The sequence below is a fragment of the Pogona vitticeps genome, chromosome 2, assembly GCF_051106095.1.
Source record: "Pogona vitticeps strain Pit_001003342236 chromosome 2, PviZW2.1, whole genome shotgun sequence".
Taxonomy (NCBI): Eukaryota; Metazoa; Chordata; class Lepidosauria; order Squamata; family Agamidae; genus Pogona; species Pogona vitticeps.
Window position 1 is genome coordinate 68,193,019 of NC_135784.1, and position 26,088 is coordinate 68,219,106.

The 26,088-nt window shown below is 39.5% G+C and overlaps 1 protein-coding gene across 3 annotated transcripts in view; it reads right to left on the reverse strand.

The window, feature by feature from the left end:
- CACNA1D (calcium voltage-gated channel subunit alpha1 D) overlaps positions 1 to 26,088 on the reverse strand; it is a 293,778-nt gene that overhangs the window by 46,661 nt on the left and 221,029 nt on the right. For all 3 annotated transcript variants that reach the window (XM_078385334.1, XM_072989635.2, XM_078385335.1), the window contains 7 exons: positions 22,153 to 22,244; positions 19,633 to 19,792; positions 18,734 to 18,861; positions 18,518 to 18,614; positions 17,354 to 17,456; positions 15,865 to 15,966; positions 10,914 to 11,044 (listed from right to left, as the gene is read on the reverse strand). In XM_078385334.1, the coding sequence (XP_078241460.1) occupies positions 10,914 to 11,044; positions 15,865 to 15,966; positions 17,354 to 17,456; positions 18,518 to 18,614; positions 18,734 to 18,861; positions 19,633 to 19,792; positions 22,153 to 22,244 (813 nt within the window). The remainder of the gene's footprint in view (positions 1 to 10,913; positions 11,045 to 15,864; positions 15,967 to 17,353; positions 17,457 to 18,517; positions 18,615 to 18,733; positions 18,862 to 19,632; positions 19,793 to 22,152; positions 22,245 to 26,088) is intronic.

Below are 26,088 nucleotides of genomic sequence, written 5' to 3' on the forward strand. Positions count from 1 at the left end.
AATTACCTCCATTTATGAGTAGTACAATAAAACTTATGAAATACTTTAATTTTACAGTTCATGTCCCTTTCTTTCTCCTCCATTCCTTTCTAATATAAAGTCTCCCTGAAAATCCCACTATTGTAATAAATTTATTATTAACCTATTCTTCTACTTTTACCGCATCATACTTATTTAATAAAAGTGTAGAAGAACAGGGTAATAATATATATTATAGACTTTGGAATTGCTGAAGTGCCAGGCAATTCTCTTAGTCTGGTTCCCTCTTGTTCTCCTTCTGCTTTTCCATCTGACATGATGGACCGCTCCAGTAGCTGCTCATCCAACTTAGCACTCTCGTTCCCTTTGTTGCTTACCCTATCCATGGGGTCAGACCCCATCCATGGACAGAATTTAAAACTTCTTTTAATGATGTTATCTTGTGGATTTTTCCAGCGCAGAAAACTCTTGGGAAAACTGAGTACCCCTAGAAATACTTTATGCCAGTGGTTCTCAACCTGTGCTGTCCAGAATTTCTAAGAGTTTTCGTCTAAGAACATCTGGATACCCAAGGTTGGGAACCAGTGGTTTATGCAATTAATTCTTTGCAAGAATTGTGGTTATCAGTTTCATGTTGCTTCTCCAGACCATCATTTGATAACAAAGGTCAGAACACACCTGTGCTATGGCTCTGTTGTGAAACAGCTGTCCAAATTTTTCTCTGACCACTTTCATAAGCATTTCTTTGTTGTAAAAATTTGCACAGTGAACCATGATGTCTCTGGAAGCCTCCTCCACATTTTGATCCCACTCTATGTAATCTCTCCAAATCTTCTTCCACATAGCCTAATCTTGAGGTGTCATCCGTTTAAATTTTAATTTCAAAATGTCACTCTCTTTAGCCCCACCCTCTGGGAAGTGATGCAACACAACATTTTTCTAAAAGAGGCATGTTTAATATCTGTTATTTTGTCAATTAGGGAACTGTTCAACTGCACTTGCACAGTACGTCTAGGTCCAACCAAAGTAGAATCCTCAGCAAATCTAGCGCTGCCACATATGGTACTCACGGACCATCTAGAAACTAACCTATTTTACTCCAGAGGCTTCATGAAAGGCAACACGCAGGTCAGGTGTCTTAATAGGCACCCTACATGTGCCCGAAAGCTCCACTGTTGATTTTGAACTCTTTGTAAAACAAAAAATCCTTGTGAAAAACGTCAGCTGAGATCATTCAATTTACTTGATCAAATAAGGTGAGGTAAAGTGTTCCAATGTGGCAACATGGCATTCTTTGTTCATTTATAAGATAGTACCTGCCTTATTATGGAAACATATTTAGTACACATGTCAAGCATCTGTTTTATATTTAAAGTTGAAATACCACTTGAACTCCAGAAGGGAGCCAAGCAAGATGTAGAACACACTGCAATGTTCTCTCTCTCGCTCTCTTTAGATTATCATGATAAAATATGCATACGTATTTTTGTGACCTAATTGTTCACCTGAAATCCAAGCAACTGGTCCAGCTCATGCCTGCTTTGAGTGGAAGCAGGAAGAAGGTTTGCAAAACACAATGTGAAAAATTCCTTTCCACTAATAGAACATTTCTTTTGACAGAAAAAATACTTCTGCCCCTCAACTCTTTCCCTGAAGGAATAATATTTCCATCAGAGTAACAGAACATTACATACCAGCCCATTTTAATTCATTGTCTAAAGCAAGGCCTCCAAGTTGTATTTTCTTTTTTTGTGGGTGAAGTGGATTTATAGCCTGACCTTTAAGCGAGTAGGCAAGTGAAAATATTTATTTATTTATTTATTTATTTATTTAGACTTCTACCCCACCCATCTAGACCAAAGGTTTACTCTAGTCATCGATAGTCACAGGAAATGGTATAGCAGTAAATTTTGCACTGGAGGCACTCATCCTCACAGTCCCTCTATCTGTAACCCTAAGTATCATCCAAAAATAAAGAAAGCTATGTGGATCCATATCTAAAAGGTATTTATAGTGCTATCTTCAGTCAGGAGCAGAATTTTGTAGAACCCGAAGGTCTTCACTGCCAGTTCAAGAACTAGTAACCACAAAATATTTTGCAACAGACCAGGAAGAACTCACAACAAAATACTGTTGATGGAAAAATCCACTCCCCTTCCTCATCTCTACCCAGCTACTGTGAGGATTGCAGTTAGGGTCAGAGCCAAAACATCATTATAGCCAAAATCAGGTGAATGTCCAAAATTGTATTGGATATTTATGTGGGAGCAGGAGGAATCACAGACAGTGAACTGACCAAGTATATGAAGACAGTTTGGAAACTTCAGTTGGTTCAAAATTCAACAGTCAGACTACTGACTGGAGCCAGTTACTGTTACAATAACTGCACTGGTTATCAGTCCATTTCTGGGCCCAATTCAAAGTGCTGGTCATTACCTATACAACCCTATACAGTATGAGTCCAGGCTACCTGAAGGACTGTATGTCTCCATATAACCCTTATTGCTGCTTAAGATTGTCAGAGGAGGCCTTCCTCTCAGTCCTATTGCCAGTGAAGGTGTGCTTGATAGATACATGAAAGAGGGCCTTTTCTGTGGTTGCTCCCAGGTTAGGGAATGCTCTCCCTCAGAAAGTTAGGTTGAGCCCCTCCATTTTACGCTTCTTCAGACAGTTGAGGACCTGTCTCTTAAGGCAGGCTTTTAAAAATATAACTTGAGTCTCTGAATTGTAATGAATCATATCAGATATTTTAATTACTATCAGTCTTTACTTCTGTGTTTTTAACATTATCAGAAGAAAGGTACACTATAAATAAGGCAAAAATAAACAAAGAAACAAAGAAACTTCTGAAGAAACCTCCTTAACTCTAATATTTGTAGACAGACTCAGAAATGGTTCTTGTATGCTGAGGTAAACCTTACCTAAATATCATGAGCATTTGATATCAAACACACAACTGGAGGCCTTTACACAGAAATGGCAACAAATTCTGCCAATTGTACAAGTTCACCCCAACCCCATTCCTCACAAAGGTCTTGTAACCATGTCACAAATGGGCATAAATAGCTCCTGTGCTATAATATTTGAATAACTGTGCCAGCCCAGACCACAAACTCAGCACCTTGCCAAGAGAGGAGATGCTGATTCTGTAGGAAGACTCATAAGAAGCAATAAAAAAAAGAGTCGCAACCTATGAGTTTTGCCTAGTGCTAATACTGTTACTACTGTTACTATTAGTTTTTAAAATATCTAACGCTGCTTTCATTTAAAAACAACAGCTCCAGCAAAATCATCTTATAATACTAATACATACAAAAGTTAAAAAATTGAACAACATAATTACAAGGCCAGAATGGGTATTTGCTCAGCTCTTGCTGGGACATATGGTTTTCTATACTCACACATTATCAAATTAGATTTGATACATTACCAGTTTGTCTCAATTTGCCAAGGTGGCAGCACAGGGGCTGCTGACCCCCTCCCCTGCCTCCTCTGCCTCAGCCAGCCACTCCACAGGCTAGCTTCCTGCACCTGCTCAATTGATCTTCCAGTCTCGGCAACAGCTTAGGCTTCTCTGCCCTGCCCTCTTGGCTGATCTAGCACTCAGACAAAAGGGCAGGGCAGAGACATCTGTCCATGCTCTTGCTCATGACTGGGAGATTAGCCGAGGAGGTGGAAAAAGCAAGCAAGCTGGGCCTTGTGAGTGGCTGAATCGGATGAGGAGGTGGGAAAGAGAAGTAACAGCATGTCTGCTGCTGCCTTTACAAACTGGGACGAATTGGGATGAACTGGTTTGTGCTCATCTCCAATAAGAACACATCAAATCGAAGAACCATCAATCCATATATGTTAGTTTTTCTCAAGTGGGTAAATAGTTTCAGTGCAAATACTTCATATAAAAGTAGGGTCACATATATAGTTCTTAAAAATATAACATTTCCTAGACCCTGCCCATCGCAGAATACCTGGAAAATACTGCTGTGTTATATTTGAAATTTCTTTTCAAGCAGTCTACAAAATCCAGGAGCCATATCAGTAATATCAGTAGAATGTACAAACATCCCTGTTATTCCTAACTTCACTTAGGGAAGTGTATTTTTGTTCCATTTCTTAAATTTGTAATAAATGTTTGATTCATACTGTATGGAGAAAGCCAGAGAGTTCCAGGAAAAATATCTACTTCTGCTTCATTGACTATGCAAAAGCCTTTGACTGTGTGGACCACAGCAAACTATGGCAAGTCCTTAAAGAAATGGGAGTGCCTGACCACCTTATCTATCTACTGAGTAACTTATATGTGGGACAGCAAGCAACAGTTAGAACTGGATATGGAACAACTGATTGGTTCAAAATTGGGAAAGGAGTATGACAAGGCTGTATATTGTCCCCCGGCTTATTTAACTTATAAGCAGAATACATAATGCGGAAGGCTGGACCGGAGGAATCCCAAACCGGAATTAAGATTGCAGGAAGAAATATCAACCACCTCTGATATGCAGATGATACCACTCTGATGTCAGAAAGTGAGGAGGAATTAAAGAACCTTGTAATGAGGGTGAAAGAGGAGAGTGCAAAAAACGGTCTGAAACTCAACATCAAAAAAACTAAGATCATGGCCACTGGTCCCATCACCTCCTGGGAAATAGAAGGGGAAGATATGGAGGCAGTGACAGATTTTACTTTCTTGGGCTCTATGATCACTGCAGATGGAGACAGCAGCCACGAAATTAAAAGACGCCTGCTTCTTGGGAGGAAAGCAATGACAAACCTTGACAGCATCCTAAAAAGCAGAGACATCACCTTGTCAACAAAAGTCCGAATAGTCAAAGCTATGGTTTTTCCTGTTGTGATGTATGGAAGTGAGATCTGGACCATAAAGAAAGCAGACCGCCGAAGAATTGATGCCTTTGAATTGTGGTGCTGGAGGAGGCTCTTGAGAGTCCCCTGGACTGCAAGGAGAACAAACCTATCAATTCTAAAGGAAATCAACCCTGAATGCTCACTGGAAGGACAGATCCTGAAACTGAGGCTCCAGTACTTTGGCCATCTCATGAGAAGAGAAGACTCCTTGGATGTTGGGAAAGTGTGACGGCAAGAGAAGAAGGGGACGACAGAGGATGAGATGGATGGAAAGTGTCATCGAAGCAACCAAGATGAATTTGACACAACTCCGGGAGGCAGTGGAAGACAGGAGGGCCTGGCGTGCTCTGGTCCAAGGGGTCACGGTAAGTCGGACACGACTAAACGACTAGACGATGTGACCTAGGAAAGGGATGAGGACTCTTTGGTTCTTTAGGCCATGCTAAGTGGTTTTTATGGGCGTTAAGAGTGAAATCCCAACTGGCTTGAGGGGGCCAAGGGTCTACAGAGCCTGGACTAGACCAGCTGAAGCTGTGCTGAATCCAAACCCAGGGGATTTTAGAAAGTATTCTGGTCTATCCTTACCTTGGCCTAAATTAGTGCTGACATTGTGCCTGCTTCCCTGGTGGAGCTCTGAATATGGTCTAACGTGAGTCCTCCCAAGCTGCAACCCTTCTTCACATCTCTTTTTGCTCTTCTGCCAGCAAATCTACACCAGCAGAACAATTCCACTGCCAGACTGCATTGTTAGGAGATCTCTGACATCAGCTGACAGAATATCCACTGCAAAAGCTTATTTTTGACAGGCCCCTACAGCCTTCATGCCTTTCAGTTAGAACTGCACTGCCAAATAACTTTGCCAATGGACTTCCACTTCTGCTCTATATATACTGTAGCACCTTGCTGTAATTTAGGACCTCAATTTGTGAAGTGGCAAGGACATCCACAAAGTCAGACCTGGGCTTGGTGCTGTGTACACATATTATTGCTCCAAAGGGAATATATCCAATGCGTTTTTGACTTGGTTCTAGGGGCAACCTGTGACCTCCTCTTTCATAAATAACTATAACTAACTTGCAATCCTAGGAATTAACTCCTTCAGGCTAATTATATAGATTGTTTTTCTCTTGCTACAAGACTTATTTGAATGATATCTGCCATGACCATCCTCTTCTGTGCACCACAGCAGTTATAATTACCACAATGCTTGGTTAGGTACGAAAAAGAAAAAAGAAAGGAAAAGAAAAGAAAATGAAAAGATCACATTTGCTCCCGGCAAATATCTTTATGTATCAAGTACACTATATGGCATCTGAAACCTAACAAATCTTCCTTGCTGCAAGCAAAGCCATTGCTAATTAAAAGCTGGAAAACCCCCATGTCAGGTTTCACAGTTCGGTTATTAGCCACAGAGCCAGGAGAAGACGTGGTGATAAAATTCAATGATCCAATCAATTCTCATTTGGGTGTCAATAGATTCAGCTAAAGTTCACAGGGATAAATAGTACCCAAGGCATTTATGTCAAAATAACTGTGACGTAATAACTGAGCTCTGTCATACCAGAGCATGATTCATGATGGACGCTACGAGAAGAGATTTAAATTGGCTTAAGCCATGGCAGGGACTCTCCTCAACTTTTCTGCATCAAACAAAATAAAGCCATAGGAATTATATATATATGATAAAATGAGCTGCTGGCAGCAATATATTTGGGCTTAAATAGTAAAAGGGACTGTGACCTCCTCTTGTACAAATAATTGACAGGAGCCGCAAAGACTCCTTACATGTTTTAATATACAATAAAAAAATTTCCCAAAGAGGTAACAAAGTAGGTCTCCCCCCCCCCCCCCCTGAAAAAAAAAAGATTGGGAAATAACATCTGATACGCTCCTGTAACTAAACCAAATGGGGGTGGACACATCACAGAAAAGACAGATCTAAACTGAGAAATAATTTGTAATGGGGAGCGGGGGGGGGGAATCCTGCTGAGGCGTTAGCACCTGAAAGGAAATCTTGGCTCATGCAGGAAAAGGAGGCCCTGCATACTGGGCCACAAAATTGACCTTAAATATGACTGTAGTATTCACAACCCTATAAAGTACTGAAATTATGGCTAGGGAACAGCCTATTGGTATGAACCAGTGCCGCCACTTTCTAGATCTTAGGTGCCATCTAAGCCACTTCTGACATATGGGGACCCTAATGGGGCTTTCAAGGTATGTGAGACGTGATTTTGCTGTTGCCACCCCAGTACGTTTCCATGGTGAAAGCAGAGATTTAACCAAGGCGTCCTACGTCCTAGTCCAACAATCCGTCCACTGGTTGTTATGGGCTTTTTTGGGTTCCCAAAGAACCTGAAAAACCCACCACAACCATCATATCCTGGCCATGAAATCCTTCAAGAATACTAGCACTCACCAGTCTTATGTTACTTTTTGCTTAAATCCATTTTCTACTTAAACTATAATCTTTCTTCTTAACATTACAACTTAGAAAATACTGTTTATGCATGTGACTCATATACTGCTGCTTCATTTAGGCTCCTGACAGTATTAAAGGCTGCAGTGCTAGACACACTTACCTAGGAGTAAAACCCATTGGGCAAAATCCTGTTCATATAGCTACACTAGCACAAACTGGATCTGGGTAGCCAAAAGAATCAATTTAAAATAATTGAAAGCTTCCTAAACCCTCTCATCACTCCTTAAGGCTACATTTTGCCCTGGGGAAGCCTTTGGAAATCTAAGGATGTTGAATGGCAAGGGCATTTGAATATTAAAGATTCCCCAGGAGTCTCTAAGAGTTAAAAATGCTGCTGGGTCACCACTACTGGGATCAGGATTGCCTTGTCAAACTGGCGGCAATTTTTGACTATTAAAGGCTCTCCCCTCCACCATCTTGAGGCCCCCAGAGGCTTCCCGGGGCAAAAGGGAAGGTTTCAGGGAATAGAAAGCTTTCAATTCTTTTAAATTGATTATTTTTAGCACTTAGATCCAGTTTAAAGGTAAAGGTTTCCCTTGACAATTTGTCCAGTCGTGTCCGACTCTAGGGGGCAGTGCTCATCCCCGTTTCCAAGCTGTTGAGTCAGCATTTGTTCGTAGACAATTTCGGTGGTCACGTGGCCAGCGTAACTAGACACGGAATGCCATCACTTTCCTACCGTGGTGGTACCTATTTATCTACTCGCATTTTTACCTGCTTTCGAACTGCTAGGTTGGCAGGAGCTGAGAGAAGTGACGGGAGCTCACTCCATTGTGTGGATTCGAACTGCTGCTCTTTCAGCCTTGTAGCCCAGAGGCTTTGCGGTTTAACCCACATTCCATCCAGTTTACACTTGCATTAAAGATGGATACAGGATTTTGCCAGTTGATTCAGTGAGATTTACATTACGCAAACACGTGCAGAACTGCAGTACAAGCTGAAATGTTTTTTTTAAAGTGTTTTCTTTGAGATTGTAGCTGTTAAGCCAAATGGCTAGGAACATATCTGACAGTAGCCCTGAGTATTCTGGAAAAACACCATGACCCATTTCAGAGCACTTAGTATAATGTGAAGAGATTAAGGACTTGGAGGAACATGGAAAATTAAATTCATCTTCTGGACTTTTCTATGTGACAGTAAGGGTATGGAAACATGAACTTTCACCCATGCCCTGCCGACAGCTTGTTGGCACCTCCTCTATCTTCTTTTCCAGTATTCCTGTCCAGGGTCACTTCAAGGAAGGACGGAGCTCAAGAGGACTTCAAAGCAGAGCCTAACATCTTAAACTTATCTTTGTAGATAAAAGCATGCACCAACCATTTGTAGAAAATTGGCACACTTCCTTGCCCAAGGGTATGCAGACTTCAAAACTGGGAAGGAGATAAGAATGATCACAGCAGATTAAGAGTAATTACATGATGGTTAGCCCTTGGTGTTAATGGGTCCTTGCAGAAAAGGAAAGTGAGAATCTGAGTCTTTTGGAAGCTTAGCATAGTTTTAGGGAGGCCGTGCTTCGTTTCCAGTGGTAGACACACCATATATGAAGTTGTGCAGGAGAACATAGGGAAGGTCTTCCCAGATTTACACCATCCCTCTACTTAGATGAGACAGACAGGGTGAATTAGTTTTTATTATTTTCTGGTGTGTTTTGTTGTGTATACTGTAATCCTGTAACTACAATTTGCTTTTGTACCTGGAGCTATTTTCCTTTTTATAAAAAAATTGACCTTTCTCCACACTTGTCTTTTCTCTCTCTCCTTTTGGAATAAACTTTCAAGCCAGTGTCTGGAGGTGGAGGGGAAGTGTGGTACCAACTTTCCAGTTCTTAACCTTGGTCAGGCAACTGAAATTGCTAATATTGATTTTAATGGCAGCTGGTGATAGGGTGTCATAGTTTTATGTACTGAACCCCTAGAATATGGATGGCCTTGCAAGCTGAAGGTGTGTTGTGGGGCAAGGAGATCCCAGTCAGGACTCATAGCCTTCCCCTGCCTGCTCTTTCTGCCTGCTTCCACTCAAGAGAAAGCAGGAGGAAGGATGGCATAGTGGCTCTAGGGAGAACTCTGGCTGGTGGGTTCCATGGCATAGAGGCTAGGGAAAAAAAACCCTAAAGGTTTTGAACTAGAAGTATTTGGAATTATATACTGTACTTCGCTCATGATGTGGCTTAGCAGGCTTCCAAATAGATGGAGCTGCTATGAATAGGGCTTCTAGTCTCACCACCTGCCACCATCTCCATAAACTGAAAGTAGTTTCTTATTCTTTTGTGCTAAATAAAGTTTTTCTTAATGTCTCCAGCAAATGGAAATAGGATTCTAGCAAACACTGTATATGCAGTTGCCTCTATAGGTACTGATATGTTTCTTACACACATGCTCACACATACACACACACACACACACACACACACACAGAGAGAGAGAGAGAGAGAGAGAGGATGAGACAGAAAGCCCTGCTTAGTCACATTATGCTCCCAGTCAACCACAGCCATCAACCAGTTCTCAAAACACACTTCAGGTGCATGGAACCATTCATGGGGACTGAATGAAGAGTCTTCGATCAGTTTTGTGGTCTACACATATCCTTGCTGCCCAAATAAGTATGAAAATATACAGTGTGGTGACCAAATTATGGCCCTCTAGATGGTGTTGGATGACAAATGTCAGCATGTGCTGTTGAAATAACTAATGGTGAGGGCTGGTAGGAGTTGTGCTCCAAAGATCCCTAAAGAAGTATTAGTTGCCCATCTCTAGTATAGACAAATAGACCTTGTTTAGGTGTGACAGAACTTATTTGATTTAAATGTATTCAGAAGGATTTCCTTCCAGAAGAGTATACATGAACTCCCTCCTTCCGCAAGCAGGCAAAGGCTTTTCTCTTCAGTCAGGCGTTTCCTTAGTCACAGGCGGCCTGAAATAGGTTTTGTAAATGGACGGTTGTGCTCTGTGGTTTTAAAATGCATTTTAAATATTGATTTTATATAACACTCATTTAATTCCCTTTCAATATTTGCATACTTACTGCTTTTAGCTTTTAATTATTGTCTTTTAACTGTTGTAAGCCGCCTTGCGTCCTTTTAAGGGAAAAGGTGGGGGAAAGCTATTATGAACAAACAAACATGTTCAAAACTATGTTGACTGCATTTACAGTATAACATAACCTAAGTTTCTGCCTATGAAACCTTTAGAAATGCAGGGCAATAGATGTCACACGGAGAACCCACAGCTGTGAAACAGGCAACCAAAAGAAATGTGTCATTCAAACTCTCCTGGAGTCTGACTCTCAGAATACTGTTGAAGGACACTGTGGAGTGGAGTTTTATTAACCACTTTAAGAGAATGCCCTATAATATCTACATTAAAAGTTTTATAATGATTTTGCTATTCCTTACTGTTGCAAAAAAAGGTATTTCACACTTACCTTGTAATACACAGAACCATATGGTCATTCGTTTTAAAGTTGGAGGACCCCCAAATGTCTCAACAAAATACAGTCCTTGTTGTACAGCTTTATTTCACCCACAGTCATTTTTTTCCTGCTGTTATCAATAAACTTGCAACATGGTTAGCAAAAAGGTAGAAAACAAAGTCACCTGTAGTGCAATTGTGGAGTTCTTTGCTGGGTATTTCCCCACCAGTCCTTGTTCTTTCCGTTTCTTGAATTTCCTAAAGTAGTCCTGTATCAGGAAGGTGGCATAGAACTTCCCCACGGTTACCTCATCATCTAAATGAACAGACCAGACAGATCTCTCCCAAGTCAGCACATGTCATTCATAGCCAATATATACTCTCAACTAATTTAGGAAAAGATGTGGTGCGTGCAATGGGCACAAAGGTTTGGGCTTCTAATCAGGCAGCCTAAATCTAGCATAAATCAGTTTTAGCAGGCACACTATGCTAAACGGGAGAAGCAAGGGAGTGAGCATCTTCCTAAGGAAAGAGAGGTAAGAGTATCTTTTAGAACGGTTGTGTCCACTTGGATCTGAAATGGCAACTTTGTTTTGCACCGGGGGGTTACAATAAGTGCTATAATGGGGTTGCCGTGTTACTTTTTGTATTTGGTCCCTCTCAAATTATCACCATGATAGATTTTAACTGTTTATCTCCCTGAACCTCCAGGAAGTTCTATTCAGATTAAATAATCTGTCAGATCAGGCTTCAGAGGCCAACATTATCTGAATAAACCTGATCAGGGTTCTTTGGAAAGCTGCATGGAATAGAATTTAATCATCTCTTTGGCCATTAAATACTCCCCAAGGAACAATACAGCGAGAACACTTCCGTAGGAGTGCTTTTGGATGGAGATATAAAGTTTTTGAATATAAGGGGATAAATTGATGTTTGAACCTACTCTAAAATTCTGTGAATGAAGAAGCTTCTTACCTGGTAATACTCTGGTTTTGGCCATGATTGAGGCAGATATAGTTGTAAAGTATTCTTCTTGAGATGAAATACAATTATATCATATAATGTATAAAAGCTCCCAAGGATCAGCCAAAAGACTGATGGAATACAGCATTCTGATCTCACCATGGCCTTCCCAGAGGCCTCGAAGAAGGCCATGAGCAAGTCATGTATGCTACAGTGCACATGCCTTGTTCATGCTCCTTAGCGCTAATGCACAAATGCATATAGCCTCTGGTCTTGAAGGAAATAAATATCCATCATAATTACTAGCTACTGAAAATGAGGCAAAATATGTGTTTTGCATGGCTTAATTTTGTAAAAGAGAATTTTAAAGAAAGTACTGTGATAAACATTGTTGATTTTTGCACTATAGCTGTCATTACTGAAATGTTACTTGGGTATCTTTTAATAATCTCTCTCTTGTGATACGGGCATGTAGCTGAACACTGTTCCTTTTCTTATTTCTTGTTTTGGTTTCAAGAGGTGAAGTGAGGGCAAAATCATTAATTTCTTGGCCTATATTTTTAAAGCATCAGTTTCAATTAGTTACACCCATCAGTGAAACATTTTGTACTTAGAGAGGTTTTTGTGTTAAAAACAGATCTGTTTACATTGTCTGCAGTTCCCAAGAATTCTGCTCCATTCAGTACAGCAAACAATAAATGTGAAGAACAAAACACTTTTAAAGGGTCACAAACCTTACTGGGAAAATAACAGTGTGCACAGGCTAGCATGTATTTGGCTTGGTAAATTATGTCATGCAACACTAGGAGTGATATAGTGTAATTCATAAACCGAACAAATAAATATAAATTTAAAGTAGCTTGGTTGGGAGCCCAGTCTGTTCCATGCCATCTCTTCAATAGCATCATTGAGCCTGCTTTTATTATGCAATAAATGCCTTCTCAAGAGATATTCATGTCCATGGACCTCCATCAATTATAATGAAAGTTCAGGAAGTTCCAGACCTCAAGATCATGTGAAAAAATAATATTTTTGTGTGTTTTGGTTGTTACCACAATAGCTACTGCATTACATCTGCTGGGGAAGGGGATTTATTTTTTACACTGCATGAGCAAGCTGTCTTGGAATTGAATTTCTTAATTCTTCTTAATTCTTCTTTTTTTATTGAGATATCCTGATTTGATATCTGTACAAATTGATCTTTTGTAAATGTGAATGTTGACAGTTCTGGTGGAAAATTCTATGTATGCTCCACTATCCAAAGGAAATTCTGAGTATTCCCAGTTCTTCAGAGGAAAATCATGCATGTGATTAGGAGGAAGTAAGGAAGTTCCTTGTACAAGTAGGCACTCATGATACTATACAGAGTCCCTAGATGGAGGCAACTGCCTTTGTGTGTAATTTCAGTCAACAGAAAGCACATTCACACAATCGTGTCAAGAAGACAGTTGTGTATGCACCTATAGACTAAGTATCTCCACGCACAAAGCTTTCTTAAATATAAAGACAATTGTTAGCTATTGATGTAGTCTGGCTGTAGCAAATCCAAAAGAAAGGTATAATTTTTTTCCTGCATGGAATTTGATAACTCAAAGGGATGCTTACATTTTGAGATTAAAAGGCACATATTCTATTTTCAAATTACAGATATCTACTCTACTAAGATAATACTTGCAAGATGCCCTAATCACACTCCTTCTCAAAGGCTCTCCCCATCCTTATTATTTCCTCTAAAATACATGACCAGCAGTAATAAGGAAATAATATTTACAAAGTTTTGTGGGACTTTTTTGGAAAACAAATCAAACAGGATGGAACACTTTCTACCATAATGATGTCTGAGACATTCTGCACATCATATGCATGTGTAAAAGTTGACACACACACACAAATAATGTTTGCAAATCAGACACTTGCTTGCAAATTCCTTAATAATGTTAAATTCCTGTGTGCGTGAAAGGAGCACACTCACAATATACTAGACAAACACTCACAAAAATAAAATCTGACTGAATCATTTTTAAACTTCCTATATTGGGCACAACAAACATAGCTAGGTTGTGAAGAAAAGCAGCTAAGCAGGAGTGATCACGCATTACACAGAGTTGAAATCAAAATTAAAAAGATTAAAGGGAATGAATTTCAGCAAAACAAGATCTGTGAAAGACACAGGTTGTCAGACAGGCTTTAGTGTGCTCTGAAGAGTTAAGGATGGGAAATTTAGAGGAAACTTTGAAGTATAAAAGATGTGTGGACTGTAGTGTCCTTTCTGTTCTCTTTCGACCATATATTAGCAGCATTAATCCACATAAAACTGAAGTTTTTGCAAAATAATTTGACATTATATATTAATAATTCATTTCCAGTTATTAATGTATTAAGGGAAAAGATTTTCCAGACTCCAATGATTCATTACGATCAATATTCATTATTTCTTAATCAGGTCTACTGGTGAGTACAAAATAGATTTGTTAAACATAAAATTCTGTTTGTTAGGATGCTGTTTGATAGATGTGTTTTATATATACTTAAGGGAATGAAGGGATGCAGTCTACCTTGGCACATAACACTTGTAAAAAATCTGCAGATATTGCACATATAGTGGCAGAATTATTTTCACCACTGCCAGTCCTTTAATATTTGGAATGTTATTTTTGTGTGCTTTTTTATCTGTCCATTCCCTTATCACCACGATCTATGCCTTGCAAAAATTTGCCTATGAGTATGGTACACTTTCTGTCATTGTGTGACAAAATTTGACAAGATTTTTTTTTAAATCCTGCATTTTAATGACATTTTCTTTCATTGTAGCCTACAGGTTCACTACATTTTTGTTATCAAAATATGTATATTCAAATTGAGATCAGCTTGGCTGGGGCAAAAAAAAGTACTGTATCAATATTCTGTTTATCATCTGCAACGAATGAAGATAGGCTTTGAAAGGAACTCTGAAGAGGAATTGCATCAGGATTATGTTTGAAGGCATCCTCAAGCAAAGGCTCTCCATGTGCTCAATTTAGGCAGGCACGGTTTGCTATTCTGAAGCATGCACTCGTGTTTCAATAAAAAGAAGGGGAATCAAGTTGGCCAGAGGCAACACTAATTCCATGCCACCACCCTAAAACAGAATTGCTTCAGAATATTCGGAAAAGACTGATAGTTGAAAGGCATAAAGGCTGCAGAAAAAGCTCAAGCACATTGTTACAACAATAACAAAGCAATTCATCTAGGCCATGCAAGCACTCAGGTGTAAGGGTAGAGAAGAGTAGAGAAGAACATAGAGATGTGGTTTTAAATGTGCAGCATCCATTGTCTCTTGCCAGCTGGGCTTCCTTACACATTGTCTGGCATAATCCCATTCCTGGCTGGCTTCCACATCCACAAAGCCAATGCCTCTTTTTGCTCTACTGTGAAGAGTGGGGGGCAGCCAATATGCTCTTTCCCCCTCTCCTTTAGAGACCAAGAATGGCGCCTTTAGAGAGAGATTGGCTTCCACCTTCACAATTTGGAATGTGATCCTAGAATCTGATTTCTAGACTCTGAGCCAGCACTTGTCTTGGTGAAAGCTGGGACAATATTATAAAAGTTCAGTAAGTTGTAAAAGATGCCAAAGAATGAACTCAAATGGATTGCTCTCTTAGGTGCCTGGGATAGGACTGAGAAGGATTATGCAACAGATCCTGCACCTTTAAAACACAGAAAACAAATCAGAACATGACTTACAAATGACACGTTATCAGTATTTTGTAAGGAACAGACATTTGTTTGAGTATGTATCCTTAATATATACATTTGCGTTTTACAACATTACACGTCATCTTAATCGTTACTCTCCTATTTAAGTAGTTCTAATTAGTATACTTTTTAATATATCAAGAGCAAGATACTTTTAGTTTAGCAACAATTACTTCACACCTGTCAACTGAAATGTTTATATATAAATTAGTAATTTAGAACTAAAATGCATAGAAGTTTTCTAGAATTTTGCATTCTCTGATTTATTATTGGTAACTTTCACACAGATGTACTTTTCTGTACATCAACATTAAATAGCAGCACCATGTACTTTGTCACTTCATTCTATCTTAAATTTAATGTCATCGTATTTCTTCAAAACCTTACCAGTACGTAATCATTTAAAATGTAGAAAATAGATAGGATTGTCTCACTAACCGCCAGCAGGAGGAACAACTTGGTCAAGCAGTTTCATGCTCGTTTTCTTCCAGATTTTCTTTATAACTGCCCTGAGTTCTTCATTTGCTTGCTCTAGATTTCCTAGGGAGAGACAGAGAAAAGGAGAAAGAGAAAAGAAGAAGCAAGAGAAATGGATACATTTCACTTCAGAAACTTAAAGGAATAGACTTTAAAGTGGCAATTCCATCTCATTCTCATTATGATGACTAGAGCTAGCCTGGAGCAAGAGATCCTTCCAGACCTCATCACTATTTATGGAAAACATTCTCGCTGGGAAAAGATCTGCCCATTCAGAGTGAAGGAATCATGTCTGGGTTCTCAGCCAGCTACCATTCCATGTACAGAAGAAGACCAGGCTAGAAGTTGTATCTTGTTTCAGGCTAGCTGACTTTACGGTAGAAAGCTAGCTGCGGGGGCTCAGGGTAGTCTATGAAACACACATATGAATATATCCTTTAAAACCTCATCACTGTCCCACCCCCACCCCCAAATCTCCTACCTAAGACAACTGCTTCATTCTGCCTAATAGCAAGCCCAGCTCAATCTAGTATGTTGAACTATGAAACATTCTGCAGCAATTTTCGGCACACACATGAGCTTACATACTTTTGTGGAGAGAATGAGCCTCTACCTTCACTTTACTTATTCCTTATGCAAGGAAAAACTATGGGTTAGAAGTGGAGTGTATCTGTGGTGACTCTCCACATAAGTTGGAACCATGGAAAACGTGTCATCCTAGAAGTTCTCTCCTTCAGAATGCCATGCTGCATATGGAGAAGAGTGTCAGAACCAGAATAGAGGGAGCAGGGCCAACTAGCATACTCCTCCCTGCACTTTAACAATACCTGCTGAAGGAACAAACGGCCAAGACTTATAGTTGAATCAATTATGTACAAGCCAATCATGTGCCATATTAAAATATATAGACATGGGCAAAAGATTGAGAAATCCTAGCTTAAATAATTGAAATATGAGAATATAAAGAACCATTACACCAACACTGTGATTCCGTCTGTTAAAAAATTCCTAAGCATTGGGGATAAAAAGTTCTACCCTTCTTCAGGAGCTATTAGAGCTCTAAGTTTATGTCAATGTTCACTTCCTTGTGGGTTGCTTAGATTCACTGGAAGCAGCAGCTGAACTCTGTTGATAAGGACAACTGCTAGCTCTGTAAAATAATAAAATAGGTATATGAGATATACCACTCCCTTAAACGACCATAACCTTATGAGGTGTTCATATACATTAAGCTAGCCTATCATCTTTGCAGTTATACCTGAGAAAGTGATTAGGTATCAGAATCACCTCAACGTGAGGTGCAGGGTGCTTTTGCATGACTGGAAGAGGCTAAGGTTCAAGTAGAACAAAGGTCTGATTCCTGTAAAGGAAATTCACATTTCCACAAACAGTACAGTCTGACTTGGAAAAACATAAAATGCTTTGTAAATTATGCACATTCCTCTCTTACCTTCTGTTTTTATCTTCAGGGCTGTTCTTACTAAAGCAAATAAAGTAGCATTAAACATAACTGTTCCATCACTGTTTAGGGGCATGTTCATGGCTACCAACCTCTGCAGATATTTAGGAAGTAAACAGATACAAAGAAACAATCAGATGTTGAGGCAAAAACATACATATACTGTATATGAAGAACATCAGATAAAACTTCATGTAAGAGGTATTATAATCAGCCATGGTTGGATAAATGACATATTACCTCTCTGCCTATTCTATGAGTGAATTTGTAAGAGAGAGAAGATCTGCTGAATATGAGACCATAATCGATTGTAGGCAAGAGTAAATCCTATTGGTGTACATTTATGCCAGTGATGTCATCTAGTACCAGTCAGATTTAATCTAAATTAACTGATACCTTTCTATTCCCTCTTCCATTTTAGGTTCCGAGACTTCCTAGGGCTCTGGGAAAGCTGTTGGTAACCTCAGGATTGCAGGAGGGAGCCTTTAATAGCCAAAAATTGCCACCTGATCACCACCAGAGGTCCTGACCCCGCTGGTGGCGATCCAGTGTTGCTATTTTTAATTCAGAAAGGCACAGGGCCCATTATGCAGCAGCCAACCATAATGTCTAGCCATTTGTTCGAACCAGCCCAATACAGCACAACAAACAATCTGCAGAAGCCTAGCAGTAAGTATGACCACATTGTATGCCTCATACTGTTCCACTGAAATTTTCATAGGTTGGAGTGTTTTGCATGCATAAACTGGCTCAGTCCGTTAGGTGTAAATGGGGCTTGCTCACTTCCACTATAAAGGTGAGAAAACATATTTTACTATATGTGGGTTTTTCTAAATTACCTTTTACTACCACTAATAGCTGGCATACACAAATCAGACAGGATGGATGGAGGGAGGGAGAGAGAAAGAGAGAGAGAGGGATAAAATGACATTGGTCAACCTGTTTTCCTAGACTTTATCTTTAATTTAATTTGAGTTGCACTTTTTTGTTTGTATGATTGTGGGATTCATTCTGATTCATTTTATAGACTGCATTTATTGTTTTATTGGTTTCTGTTGCTGCACTGTTTCCTTTATTATGCATGTAAACTTAAAGATAACAAATTAATGCAAATCAACAAAAACATAATGTATCTAATGTACATAATGTACCTACCTTACATGCAACTCTGTGAGGGCATAATTTACCAAAACCAAGGGGAGGCTGTATGCGCCTTAGCAAAGTAACAACATCAAGGTGTTTTATTCTTCCCCTAAAAAAGAGGTACAATGTTCAAGAGATATTTTCACTTGTCTTTTAAATTACCCCATTTTTCATTTGTTGGCTTCTTTGGCCAGCTTACACTGTATTAAAATTAAAAATCTTGCTTACTTTGCTTCAGGATCATATTCTGACCATATTCTTTTAAACTCATCTAGATGATGTGGACCAAGAATAGACCAATCACGTGTCAGATAATCGAAGTTGTCCATGATGACAGCCACAAAGAGGTTGATAATCTTAAAAACAATATGAGGAATTATTTAATAACCTTTATAGTAGTATTAAAAGTGTAAAGGATTAGTGTTACACTAGATGTCGAGCTAAGACTGTTTAAATATATACATGCAATAATAACTTCTGGAAATTTCACAGACTATGTGATTGGGGTAGGCCACAACATTTTGCTGCTTGAACCTGAATGTTGTCCTTCCAGCTAGCTCTAGTACTTTAGAAATTCTTGCTGCCCCAGTTAGACTCCACTCATACTGCCTCAACTATATCAACACATTATGTTCCTGAAGAAGACTGCTATAGGAAGTAGCATCGTGCAGTATACATATTTTTGTTCATATAAATCTTTGCCAGATTCCACTTGAAAATGTATTGACATGAAAAGGCACAGGGCATTGATCCAAGAATAGGGAGGTATTTTATTTAACATAAAAAGGTCATACAATTGGGTATAGCTCTGTGTGTTTTAATGCCTATCTGTAGAGCCAGAAGCCAGGTGTTCAAACTTCCTTAGAGAAGGAATATCACCTGGAGCATGAGTGGCTGATGGAGCTTCATGCTGTGTCACCCATGTACATCCCAGAGTTTCACCAGAAGCAGGAATGGAGTGTTACCATATATGCTGGGATTAATTTAACAGCACATAATTATTATTTATTAGCCATCTCTAACATGTATTTTATGGACTCCTAAAATTATTCTTTAGCATATTGTCCTGAAAAAAACAGTATATATTCATTCATTTCAGGATTTTATTTTATGTAGGCAGGGCTTACCAAAAAAGCACACAACATATAAAAGCTGATGAAATAAATAATGGCAAAATTGCTTCCACATGTGTATTCTTCTCCTGGGTTAAAATCAGACTCTGGATCACACCGTTTCCCTGGCATACAAGCCAACATGATTTCTTGCCATGCCTCTCCTGTTGCACACCTTTAATATGGGACAAAACAAGAGAAAATGAGCCACGTGCTCATGTTTCAATTATAATATTATTATTCATGATCCTAGGAACTCTACAAATCCTGAGCATGTGAGGCATATCCCAGCATACTAGGAATGCATGGAACACATTAGAGATGTCCCAGCACACCTGATCTCCTGCCTATGAGACAACCCAGGATATACTGCTTCTTCAAGGAGAGAAGGCCTGCATGGTCCACACATTCAGTGTAGTCCTACAGCATACTGGACTGCCAGGTTGTTTGTGAATAGCAAAGGAAGAGGTACAGAAAGATGATGGGCAGGGCAACCCAACATACCCTTTGAACTCCAGTTGCTATTCCTAACATATCAATTTATTTATTTATTTATTTATTTGATTTTTACCCCGCCCCTCTAGACCATGTCTACTCAGGGTGGCTTACAAAATAAAACAAAACAGTATAAAAATATATAAAATCATAAAATTACCAATTTCAATTTAAAACAATTAATTTAAAGAGAGGATTACCAAGATGGTAACTCCCTCGCCACTAGCTCTAACTACCAGGAGGAACTGTTGGATTTGCTGACAGTGATTTATGTTTCATCTGGATGAAACTGTTTCAGAACACAACAGGAGAAAAACAAATGACTCACAGCAAGATATATTTTTTAACCTTTTAAAGGTGTTACATTTCTTTTCTCTCTTTTGTGAAGCTGTAGAAAAAGGATCTATGCCACTCTGTTTCCTTGGAAGGATAACTGTCAGCTGAGGGCCACTTGGCATTTACAAGATTTATTGCCTTACTGCCCATGTGACTAAAACCAAATATGTAGCAATTTCTGTCTATTATCTGAAATGTTTGAACAACAGCTATGCATGGCAGTGTTTGTCATCCCTTTGAAAATCACACCCTTGTTTGATTTCATGAAGCCTGACAGCCAAAGAGCTGACAATAAGAGAAAAGTGAGCCAAATATCAGGTACATAACCTACAATTTTGGTAAGACTCATATTATGGAAATGACTTTTTAATATTTCAAGCAGTTGGCTTAGAGATCAGCAATGGCAGAAAATCACAGGAGCCATCTTTTACTCTTTAAAAAAATGCAGGAAAGGCACAGGAGAGTACAAATTTATGTTAGCAGTATGGTTGGTTAAAACAATCAAGTATCCTAGCCAAGTAAAAACGGAGCCCCCAAAATAACTGTATTCTGAGATGCATATTAGTCCAGAAAAAAAACTGACAATCGTCTGCTCAAAAATGCAGACTGTGGAAAACGTCTACTTAAGGGTTGTGGCTGCATTCTGTTCCAGTGAGGTTCATACACTCCTGGCAGGAAGTGGCAACTGCCAGCAGGCAGGGTAACCCGTTATTCTGCCCTTTCGCTTAGAGGTAGAGCATAAGATCAAAGAGTTATTTCAGTCAATCCTAGTTGCGATTAGGTAACTAGTATCCTATCTGTCTCTCTCACAACGTATTATGTAACTCATGCTAAATAAATAAAAGAGCTCTCAGGGCGTTGCCTGTAGGCTCCGCTGGCTCAGACATCTGTTGTCGACTCCTTTGATCTTTCTCTAAGGCAATTAGCTTTCCTTGGTTCCGTGATCACCCACAGCAGACCAACTGAAGGCCTTATCCAAACTCTATTGTAGATAAGCAGGAAGGGAAATTGGTACACTAGAAGGGAAGCAGAGTAGAGGAAGTACATGCAGCCACAAAGACACAGAGAAATCATCCTGCAAGCAACACCCAAGTCTTGCTATTGTCAAAGCAGAGATCCAGACCTAAATCCAAAGTACAGTATACTTGAACTTACTGATTTCAACAGTTAAGAGTGTCTGTATAGCCTTTAGGCCTTAGTTCTAGTCTGGAGCATTTATAGCCATCTCTAAGTCAGAATGAACACGCCTGACAGAGTGATAAAAAAAGTGCCATAACTTCAAAGGACAAAACTGCTTTTTTCTTCTTTGGTTTGCAACGCATGTGCAGCTTGTAAGTGGGTCCAGCAGGAAGTTTAGAAATAGACACCCTCAACACACTCTATTAGATAAAGTACAAAACCCCTTGCTTCTGATTTTTGAAAATAAGTGTGATAACTACATGCCAGAGGGAACAACGTGGAGCTTAAGCTTTAGAGACAAAATGTAAAAACCTCTGCCCACTAGAGCAGTGGTTCTTAACCTTTGTTACTCGGATGCTTTTGAACTGCAACTCCCAGAAACCCCAGCCAGCACAGTTGGTGGTGAAGGCTTCTGGGAGTTGCAGTCCAAAACTCCTGAGTAACCCAAGGTTAAGAACCAGTGCACTAGAGCATCAAAAACAATTCTCAAACACCATTGACAAGAAAAGGACAAATGAAATCTACCGGAAGAGAAGCAGCACCGCTTGGGGGAAAGTCTGGAAGTTGTTGTTCCTGTTAATTTGAGAGCCATCCTTCAGAGCAACTTTACCAAACACCTGGGAGGGAAAAAGGGAAAATGTTTACCTAGCATTATTTTTCTTTGATTGCCCAAATGTTTTGATCATAAGAATAAGAAATGTCTTGCTGGGGGGAAAAAAAACTAAGAGCTAATCTGATCCAAAGTCTGAGTTTCAACAATGCCTCCTGCATGCGGTTCTGGGGCTCCTTGTGCAGCCCATGAAGGAAAAAGCCACACATACTTTGCTTTTAGCAAATGAACTTCATCAGGACATTGAACAGTTAGCAATCATGGCTAACATCTGTCAACACACCTCTCTCCCTTGATGAACTTACTTAATCTTGTATTCGTGAAGGCTCTTACAGCCAGGATCTAATGGTTGTTGTGGGTTTTTCGGGCTCTCTGGCCGTGTTCTGAAGGTTGTTCTTCCTACCGTTTCACCAGTTTCTGAGGCTGGCATCTTCAGAGGACAGGGATCAGAACTCTGTCTGGTCCTACTCTGGTTCTGACTCCTGTCCTCTGAAGATGCCACCCACAGAGACTGGCGAAACATTAGGAAGAACAACCTTCAGAACATGGCCAGAGAGCCCAAAAAACCCACAACAACCATTACTTAATCTTTTATTTTTATTTATTTATTTATTTGATTTATACCCTGCCTATCTGGACTACCAGACCACTCTATGCGGCTTCCAATACAAAATAAAACAATAAAACACAAGCATGTACATGATCATTCACTAATAATTACAATAAAATAAAAAGATAAGGGAAAAATAAGAAGAGAATCAAGAGTTGGCTGAAGGGAAGGCCTGGATGTACAACCATGTTTTTAAATGGGTTTTAAATTGTTTTTAATTGGGTCTTTGAGACCATCTAGGCACTGTACACTGCCCAGCCCCATGGCAGTGTATAGCATATTATGGTTTGGAGTAAACTTTCTTTCCATGAAAGGAAAATAATTTTTGTCCATGGAACTAGTCTTTCCTGTCTCTTCACCCCCCTCTACTACCTGCTCACAACGCTGTTCCTGTGGGTTGAGATCATAATGCGGAGATAATGATGCATTGCTGTGAAGAGAGGGAGGGCTAGCAGAAACAAGTTCCTTGTTCCTTGCCCTCTTACACAAGGAAGACATAAGACTTTGTGTTTGATTAAGACATATTTTCTTTTTCTGTCTGATTCTAGTCCCTATCTATTTCAGAGGGGTGACTGTTATAACAGAGGGAAATAAAGGCAGAGAGGTATGTGGAATGAAAGTCCAGGAAGGCTACTATTTCAGCCTAAATTTGACTTCGAGACACCGTTGCTCCCTATATGTGGCAGGCCCTCTCAAGCGCAGATGGAGCATCTATAGGGCAGGAATTTGTTGAACATGAAACAAACAGCCAAACAAACAAATAAAAGCCCAGTAAATCCCAGCCCATGAATAGCACCTGGACAGCACAGGGAGACCACAGCAATAAACACTGAAGAAGGCAGGTGGGTGCAGGCAGAAAATAAAGTGCAAGAGATGCTTGGGGGAAGACCAAGGGAAGGAGCAGCATGCTGTGACACCATGAAAAAAAAACTTATCGAGAAAGTGGCAGTGTCAGATTAAAGATCTAATATTTCCACCTCTTTCTCAGGTCCTACTGAGTAGACCCCAAAGATCAGAGAAATCTATGGATACATCTCACAGGAAATATTCTTCTTCTAGCGTGGAGGGTGTTTGTGTGTAACCCAGAAAATCTCTTTACACCTTAATAAAGTCTTCTAGATATTTTCATAAATATTTCTTCTAATTTCTAGAAAATTGGGTAGGAAAATGAATTGTGTAACAGCCAAACTGATACTGAGGTGTCTTCTTTAAAATACTGATATGTCTTCTTTAAAATCTATATTTCAAATAACATAGTAAAAAATAATTCCAAGAAAAAATATTCCTATGTTAAAAATGTTAATGGGGAGTTCCCAATGAGTGAGAAACACTTGCACTGCTACTAAGAAACATTTGCCATGAGGCCTCATTTTTAAATTTATCAGAGTCTCTCTCCTGTGCTCTCTTTATCAGACTAAAACTTCCTCAAAGCATCTGTTGTTCTTCAGAGGGTGGCTGTTTCATTTTGTAATCTCCTTTTGCTCTATTTTCTAGTGCTACAGCCACCTTTCTGAAGTCTGGTGTTCAAAATTCTAACATAACTAGTGTTTTAAAAAAAAACTTCTTGTTCTCAATGATTTTTGGAGACTCACAATACTGACATTGCCCACCAAGACTTCATCTTGTATCAAGGAGCTTTCCTGATTTACCACAAAAATAAGACACCAATCTCCTTTTATCCCTTATCATTTTTCCTGCATAGGAACTACAGATAGGCATGAACTGTCACAATGGCAATTTCATGATGGTTCGCAAGTACAGTGGTGCCTCGCAAGACAAATTTAATCCATTCTGCTGTTAATGTTGTCTTGTGAAAAAATTTGTCTTGCAAAACACATTTTCCCATAGGAATGCATTGAAATCTAATTAATGTGTTCCTATGGGCAAAAAAAGTCAGAAAAAAGTCAAATTTGGTTTACAAAGGGTTTATTAAGTGCTCTTTAAAGCCATACATATTGTGCAGATGATTTTTTAAAAAAATTCAATCAAAAAACTTTAACTTTTTAAACATCATAGAAAAACATTTACAAATCAGCAAACATGAGACAGGAACAAAAAACGGAAAACATTCTTCTTGCGAACCACAGCCATAGGAACATTTGTCTTGCGAATCATCAACCCCCATTGCCAAAACCATTTGTCTTGCGAGGTTTTTTTTCCCTGCGAGGCATTTGTCTTGCGAGGCACCACTGTGCCCACAAACCATGCTGATTTTTTAAAAAAATGAACTAGTTCATGGTTTGGTAAGTTTGGGACCTATCTCTAAATGAAGGAGGGTTTTCATAGGTTTCCCACCCTGCACTCCACTTCATGGGCCCCAACATCTACCTTACTTGCTCTGGACTTCCTCTTCCTCCTCTCTGTAGCTGCCATGTTGCCCAGCTGAGTAGGACTGAGTAGGCTGTCTGGGGCCTACTTCCCACCTTAGGGTATTGTGGGAAGTGTAGTTATTTGAGGGCACCCTATAAATATAGTCCAATGGGCAGCAAAACTGAGCAGCACAAGTAGCAGGTGCAACCGGGAGGAGGCTGGCTGGAGCAAGTAAGGTAGGTGCCAAGGCCCATGAAGGAGAGTGGGAATGAAACAAAATCAAATGCTGGTGATGAAAAAGTTCAGTGTTTTGTTTTCTAGAGACCATTAAAAACACGGTTTGTGGGGTTTTTGGTTCATGGTCCATTTTGTGCCCATCTGTAATAGGAATCTGTCAAATTCTATGCTGCTAAATGCCGAATATAGTGGATCCTGCAGAGAAAATGTCATTTTACACAGGAATTGTAATAATCCCGCATAGCTTGATGTTTCTTCCAGAAGTAAATGACCACAAAATTGCCCAGAAATCCCTTCAGAAAAAAATGCTTGTATTAAAAGAAAATGTTCTAATAGAAAAAGAATCTTTGCATAGAGCAATCTTGCTGTGAAAAGAAAAGAGGGATTCCCTCCCTCTATTTGTTGCCCATAGACAGAGGCTGTGAGATTCATAGGTGTAGCCAGAATTTTACACAGTTCTCCCAGTGCAGATTGTTACAGATAAGCAGGATACAATGTGTTTTCGATCTGTGTCCTGATAAACCCTAACATGGGTTTTGCCCTGTTCACTGCTGCCACACACACGTCAGTTAACTGCCAGATTTTAGACTTTCCTAGTGGATATATGAAATGAGTAGCACTTTGCACTTACATTGAATTGCATTTGCCATTGTCTTTCTCATTCAAACAGTATGGAAAAGTTGCTGTCATATTC